At 34.8% G+C, this 7,817-nt stretch overlaps 1 protein-coding gene across 1 annotated transcript in view; it reads left to right on the top strand.

The window, feature by feature from the left end:
• The first annotated feature begins 507 nt into the window (after positions 1-507).
• The window catches only part of LOC110109409 (uncharacterized protein ycf39), a 15,446-nt gene continuing 8,136 nt past the window's right edge, over positions 508-7,817 (top strand). Inside the window, exons 1-4 of the mRNA XM_020840476.2 lie at positions 508-841; positions 994-1,229; positions 2,781-2,879; positions 5,097-5,291. Of these exons, the coding sequence (XP_020696135.1) occupies positions 676-841; positions 994-1,229; positions 2,781-2,879; positions 5,097-5,291 (696 nt within the window). The 5' untranslated portion in view covers positions 508-675. The remainder of the gene's footprint in view (positions 842-993; positions 1,230-2,780; positions 2,880-5,096; positions 5,292-7,817) is intronic.

The following is a 7,817-nucleotide window of genomic DNA, read 5'->3' as shown; positions in this document are numbered from 1 at the left end:
CAGCTGAGTTTTATTTGGATTTTGGATGGTCTCTTCCAAATGAACTTTTATTTGGTCCGGTCACCTAACGTAGCTCAAGGTTAGGACGCTCGTAAATTAGTGCCACATGTTCTCACTATTTATCGCGTGGCCCGACAGTTGTCGACCCGGAATGGAGCCGGGATTGCTATGTTTGTGTATTGCTTGGTATTACTCGGTATTGCTAAGTATTGGTCGATTTTACTTGACAATAATGAGAAATACCATTATGTGAAGACCAATATCTAGCAATACCAAGAAATACATAATTTTTCTCGGTATTGATCTTGACAGAGCGATATTTCTCGTTATTGTCAAACAATACCGAGGAATACCGAGCAATACCTAGAGCAATACGCGAACATAGTAATCCCGGGTCAGGTCGTCGGGCCGCGCTGTAAATGAATAAGAACACGTGACGACATATTATTGATGTCCGAATGTAAAGCTACGTGAGGTCACATGACATAATAATTGTTACTTCCAAACAAACTTGCAAGTTACTGATCGCATCCATTATTCCATTTCGACGTGGCAGAACTGTGATCGACTGCTCTTGGTTTGCTTTGGTTTCCCTCATCCTCCACATCACCAGAGATGCCGTCGAGCTAAGAATACCAACGGTGAAGAGAACCAAGCTTCTCTTCCCTGAAGCCCATGGCGTCCAGTCTCAGCTATCTTCCACCTCAGCCCACCGTTACCCGTCCTCTCCATCGCTGCTACTCCCAGTTCTCCACACTTCCTTCGTGGCGCATGTTAATTTCTGCCCAGGATCTAACATTTCCCTACCAAACCCTCATTTCCTCGTCGCCTCTTCCTCCTGGCAAGTAAAACCTGCAGCCTTTTCCAACCCTTGTTTGTTCCTCTCTCTTCCCTTTGTCCCTGTTCATCTCAGTTCAACTGTTTGATGAATTTCATCAACGAATTTGAAGTCTGGAGTTTCTTAAACACCAGTGGTTTGATCTTTTTTTTCAGGGAGATTTCGCTTGCCATTGCAAGTTAAATGCAATGCCCAGACTCTGGTTTCTTCTGATATATCGCAGGGGACTCCTGTTCGGCCAACAAATGTGTTGGTCGTCGGAGCTACTGGAACATTGGGCCGGCAGATAGTCAGGAAGGCATTAGATGAAGGATATGATGTTAGGTGTCTTGTAAGGCCTCGGCCAGCTCCGGCTGACTTCTTGCGGGATTGGGGAGCTATTGTTGTCAATGTAGGTTTCAAAATTTCAACTGTTTTTTGCTTCAGGTCAGAACTTACTTTCCGGTTCCTGTAGATAGTTTTTAGAGAGAAATTTTTATTCCTTTATGCAATATAGTTGATCAAGGAACATACTACATGTCGTTGATGAAAACTAGGTAGGTGTCTCTTTTTTCACAAATACTGCCTAATTTTTGGTTCTTCAATTAAACCAACTTATGCAATATACTTGTGGATATCTACATTTATATGTATGCTCGTGTGCACAAACCAACATGTTTGAATTTTTTTTTTAATTTCAAGATTGACATTATTCCCATATGCATATGGTTGATGCGTTTTTATCTAGGACTGATAATTGTGTCCAAAACTAACTTGTTAATCACTCTATTTAAATCAACTTGAAATCTAAATTAGTTTGCTTCGACTTGAAGATAGCTCACTCAAAATTAGCTATATTAAACTCGATATATGATGTATGCACAAGCATATGTATCTTAACACATATATGCACATGTATATATTCATGTATATGATCCCTTATTTTCTTACTCTCCATATGTTCCTTGGCTTTATAATTATTTGAGCATGCCAAGATACTAGCACATGTAGACAGGGGCGGAACTATAGTGTGCTTAGGGGGGGCAATTGCCCCCCTTCAAAAAAAAAATTTTTTTTTTATAGGAGTAAAAAAAAAAAAAATTATAAGAGAGTAAAAAAATTTTTTGCCCCTCAAATTTTTTTTTGCCCCCCCCCCCTAAAAAATTCTTTTGTCCTCTTTTGTCCTAACTTGTCCTAAAATATCTATATATTTCTTTACATTTAGTTATAATATTCTCTTTCATGCTTTTAATAACAGTTTAATTACACATTTTTTCTTTATTTTTATTGCTTAATTTTTTAAAAAAACTTTTCGTAATGTATAGATATATAATATTATTTTTTTAATATTTAATTATTTTTGTGCTGTATTTTTGCCCCCCTTCAAAATTAAAGCCGGTTTCGCCCCTGCATGTAGAGGTCCATGTAGACTAAGGTTTCATTTGGGATGGCTTTTTTACTGCTTCTTGAAGCAGCTTTTTAGTACAAAAATTTTAATTTTTATACTAGAAATTTGCTTTAAGAAGCAGTAAGAAAACCATCCCAAATGAAGCCTGAAAGTCATAAAATAATTATTAAAAATCTCTCAATACTTAGTATTGTTCAATGTTGTTAATATTTTGAAGACGTTCATTTTGAACAATGCTTTTATGCCATTCTCTTGTTTTTTTTGTTTAGTTGCATATTATATCATAATTCCAATACTAATAAAGACATTGTGGACACAGATTTGAGTCCTATTTTTATCCTTGAGTGTTTACTTACTTTTCATGATTATACAATCTTGGTATGTAAACAGCCTTGCTTAAAAGAGAGTTCTTTTCAAATCATTGATCTGGCTGATGCAAAACAGTTTTATTACTATACAATTTTTTAGCAATTGTGGTTCATTCATTGATGTATCATCTTGTTTCTTTCTTGGATTCTCTCTGGAATATCTGTATTCTAATTTTCATATCAACAGGGAGATTTGAGCAAGCCAGAAACGATACCGGCAACTCTAGTTGGTGTTCATACAATAATTGATTGTGCAACAGGGCGGCCAGAGGAACCCATTCGAAAGGTTATACAATTTAACTGTAATTATTACTGCAGAGTTCCCATCTTCTTTAGTAGAGCTAGTAAAAGTTCTGTTGAGAACATAGTGTTGATCTTTAATTTTGATGTGATTCTAGCATCTTTTGCAGCTGATTTAATTTTGCTTGTTATCTTTGTATGCTCTATCTTACATTCATGATGTAGATCTACAGAGTGAACAGTAGTGGTTGAATTCATACTGATTAGTACAAATTAACTGTATAACGATTTGTTAATTTTTAATATTATACAGACAGTCTTGTAGGTTGCTTTCTTGTTATTATTTTTTGATTATATACCCTTTAAATATCCTGTACATGCACAAGATTATTTGCCACAGATCTGAATCATTTTCTCTATAAGGATTGGTTTGTAAATCAGTATTGTCTATATGCTTGCCTTGGTGTTGTTCTGTTATTGATTTAGAGGAACACGTTTTTCAAGTTAAATAGAAGAAATGTGCGTTTACTGATTTTGGAAAATTTCTGGTTGAGATCAATTTAATTTTCTAGAACTTTTCCTCTAAATTATTATCATTTCTATTTCCATACATTTTCTGCTGGGTAATCTCTTCTTTGTTATGCAAGTCAACCTAGGGTTTTCTATTGGAAATCTCAGCATCTGATATTAATCTTAGAAAAAGATGCGTTAAATTGACATTGTTGTTGTTCCCTATGTTCATGGGATGATAAACATTGTTCTTTAGGCTTATGTTTGTATCAACTCATGTTGATTTAACATATCCTACGTGTTGATTTAGCTCATTCAACTCTTTGGGATTCAGGCAAAGAAATCTTCCTCTCTAAGATTAACATATCATTTCAATTAAAAAGTTCTCTAAGATTATACCTCTCATCGAAAGTAAGAATATAATTTGGAACTTCATGATAGTCACATTATTAGCTGTTTATAACCATTGCTATTTGATTTCGTTGTTATTCTATAAATTGACCCAGTTATTACATACTATTTTTAGTGATGATGATTCAATTATAAGATCTAATATAAAATATGCTGTATGACGTCTAAGGGTCTTATTGGGTTTCCTAAAAAAATACAAAGAATTCCTCACAAAGAAGAATTTAATTATCGTTTTAGAAGAAAGGTAGCAAAGAAATTTAAGATCAATAAAATTCACACAACTGAAAATAACACTGGAATAAGAATTTCAGATTGTATGCAATTCGACCGTATCCAAGTAGATGTGCAAACCAAATACTAAAGTACGAGAAAGAAAGATCAAAGAAGGAAATTACCGAGGTGTTAATCGACATCTTACTTTAGTACGCGGGGAAGACTTCTCCCAGAATTTGGTAGTCATCACTTACACTATACTTGAAGAATTCACATTCAACCAACACATATTTGAGTAGAGCACAAATTTTACTAAGCAATTAATTATTCTTTATATTTTTTAATAATATCATTTTTATAATCATAACATCCTTTCTCCATATAACAAAAAACAAATATAGAATGGAGTTGGCGGTCATGATCCTCTTGTAAATTCCATCGGAGATGATACACATGGAGCAACATGCTATAAAGCTTAAAAAATTGCTCACAGAAATGTTCTCAAAACACACAAACAGAAGTTATGGGATTCCATGACATAACAAAATCACAATCAACCTGCTGTAAGAATGTGCAAGCCCCGTATTACTGCAATAGCACAAATAACAACCATATGAATTCATCAACCAGAAACTCATTTAAAGGCCCAATAGCAATTCCATAGAGAAGCTAGGCCAAAAAGCAGTTCTTCAGAACCAATAACAGCAAAACAACAAAAACTAAGAATTAATAGCTGAAAAGTAACCAACGATTAAACCAACTCATGCCTACAAAGGGTATCAAATTGAACCAAAACAGAAAACATAAACCCTTTGTTCTCTTTTTATCCCTGTAGACATTTTTTTAATGAACCAAAAAACAGACAAACTATTAACTTGAAATGAACTTTAGTTTGATTTTTAAATCACTCTCTTAGTTATGCTAATTTCACAACCAGTTGGTTGTAGTTGGTATTGTATATTGCTTATCATTGACGCATTTTGTATGAGTAATGCATCCTTGGATGCTCATAGTCTGCAGGACTAAACTTTTGTTTTATGCTGCTGTGCTGCAATATTTCCGTTTGATATCATAATCTTATTTTCTGTTTCTTGGTCTTGGTATGTATTAATCGGCTTATTCTATTTAGGTAGATTGGGAAGGAAAGGTTGCTCTCATACAATGCGCAAAAGCAATGGGAATTCAGAAATATGTGTTCTATTCCATCCACAACTGTGATAAACATCCTGAAGTTCCATTAATGGAAATCAAGTACTTCACTGAGAAGTTTCTTCAGGACTCTGGTCTAAACCACATCATAATTCGCTTGTGTGGTTTCATGCAGGTACAAAAATCTTAACAAGTTCAGAATAAATTTTTAGTGTATTGGCATATCATGACTAGAAAATAAAAGAAAGGACATATTTCCCGTACCAGTTGGATAGGGTGACACTTTCAGGGTCAGACAAAAAACTTCCATGAGTTTGTTTTTAATGTATTCCGTATAAATGGTGAAACGACTCTTGAAGAAATATGAGGAAAAAAGGTAAGGGGCAGCTGGTGCTTCATTTTAAATTTGGATAAAGGTAGGTTAGACTTACCCTCTAAAGAAATATATTAAGGATTTAAGCAATATTGTGCACGTTCATGAAATGATTCCTGCAGTAACAGTATGCTTGATGAAGCTTTAAATTTGAGTGGAATTGAGGGCGGGAGATTTGGATAACTATGATGAGTTTAACTCTAATGGAAGATAGAGGCATCAATACTCTAGCTAGGTATGTGCATGTCCTAATGTAGTTTTCCCTGGGTCTTTGTCATCTGATGACCTAAATATAGAGGTATGTGCACGTTCAAGCTTTAAATTTGAATGGAATTGAGGGTGGGAGATTTGGATACTAGAGTTTTAAGATTTAGGTCAAATGACTCACGATAACTCAGAAAGGTGCATGCAAATACTTAGGGTGGATCTCCGAATTTCCCATTTTTTTTCTAACATATTTTCATAACTTTCACAAATCAAATGTAATTTTAATGGTTTAATATATAAATTTAGAATTATTTAAGACTTCGAACGTCTGGGAAAGACCACATTAGATAGAGCTTTGGTTTGAGTTGACAAACTTGACCTAATGGATGCTTTTAAAATGAAAGCAATCCTTAGTGATTGTAGGCATTTTTTTGGAATGGTGAGTTCCAAGGCAGAAATTTGATGTAAGCAGGATTCTAATCCAGTATATTGATAACAACTTCTAATATTCTTACCAATTAAGCTAGTTAGCATCCACTATATTTAAGTCACCTAAATTGATCACTAAGTTCCTAGCACATGAAGATTTTATTTAATGTTAATTTAACCATTGAATCAACACTGTAATTGCCCATGTAAAAGAGTTTTCGATAGCCATTTCTACTGTTGAATTGCAAGCCAAAAGGTGGTTCCTAAATAGTGCTTAAGAGAGGCTGGTTAGATTGAGAGCCATTAGGTTCCAACTTGATAATTCAGGTACTAACAATTGGCAAATTTCTTTACGCAATTGCACGAGCGTTCTTTTATCTTGGAGATCCAAATTCATTGATTAGGAGTAGTTGGATTGTGGAGCCTACAGATGCGCTAGCAACGTGAAGTTTGGGAGGCGAGACTTTGAGGAGAGATTTCTTTGGAGAAAATGCCGAATAGTTTTTAAGAAGGGAGATTTCTTGGGCCAAGACACAGAGAAGTTGATGGAAGGTAGTGAGCACTAACTTGGGAGTTGTCAGGAGGCTATTGTCAAAAGGTGTTGCGAAGAGGGGAGGGTGATTGAAAGATGAATAGGATTGCACCGAGATAGACGGTGCTTGGTGCTAAGACCATAGCTAGTGGGCACTAAAAGGTGGTGTCAAGAGGGGAGAATCTTTCCATATTTGCTCAAGAAGTACTTGAAATGTTAGTGTAGTCAATCCAAGAAGGGTCTAAGCTAAGATGAGTTTGTGTAGGGAGAGTTTAATTGGTCCTCTTGGAGGTCTTAATTAGGGTCATGATTTTCTAAGTTGGCTACAAGGTTAGGTTTTGTGCCTAAAATAGGTCGAGTGAAGGTTATATTGGGCTATGGGCCAACTATTCTAAGGTTCAACTTTAGATCAAGGCGGTCTTATTCCCCCAATCCACTAAGGGGCTAGGTCCACCTACTAAGCTGAGTGAGGTGATTGAGGTCCTAGCTAGGGTAGTCTAAGGGTTAGGGTGGCGGGGTTAAGACTGGAGCTTTATGACTTGGGTGCCTAAAGTCAGGATTTAGACTTTAAGACCTTAAAGGGCTTAATTCTCAAAGTAGAGGTCAAATAACACAAACAATTATTGAGATGAATTTAAGTTGTCAGCGAAAATCAAGCTTTTATGACACTCCTAATTCTCTTAATTCTGTATTATTATATCACTAATTTTTATATTCTCAAAAGACTAAAAAAACATTGGAAAAAAAGATTAGAAGGCTTACACTTGTCTGGTACCCTTGTAACTTGCATTAAAGGTTGAAAGGATAGCATGTCAAAATTTTCCATCCATGAACATTTCAATTAATAAGTTAATACCAAAACTTTGATTTTTGAGTAGTTAGGTGAAGCTTAATTTTGATCCTTTATTCATCAGTTAGATTTGCTCCTAATAGTAAAAATAGTTGGTGGTGGAATACAAATGTGCAAGAAAAGATTAAAAATAAGAAGATTTGTTATAAAAATTGGTTTAATTTTAAAAATTCGGATAATTGGGAAATATATAAAGTGACTTGTAAGGATTCTAAGAAAGCAATATGTGATGCAAAGACATTAGTTTTTAGTGATTTATATAATAGATTAGATACTAAGGAGGGAGAAAGATATATATATATATATATAT

This window comes from Dendrobium catenatum, unplaced genomic scaffold, assembly GCF_001605985.2.
Source record: "Dendrobium catenatum unplaced genomic scaffold, ASM160598v2 fragScaff_scaffold_537, whole genome shotgun sequence".
Classification (NCBI taxonomy): domain Eukaryota; kingdom Viridiplantae; phylum Streptophyta; class Magnoliopsida; order Asparagales; family Orchidaceae; genus Dendrobium; species Dendrobium catenatum.
This window is presented reverse-complemented; position numbering and strand designations above follow the sequence as displayed.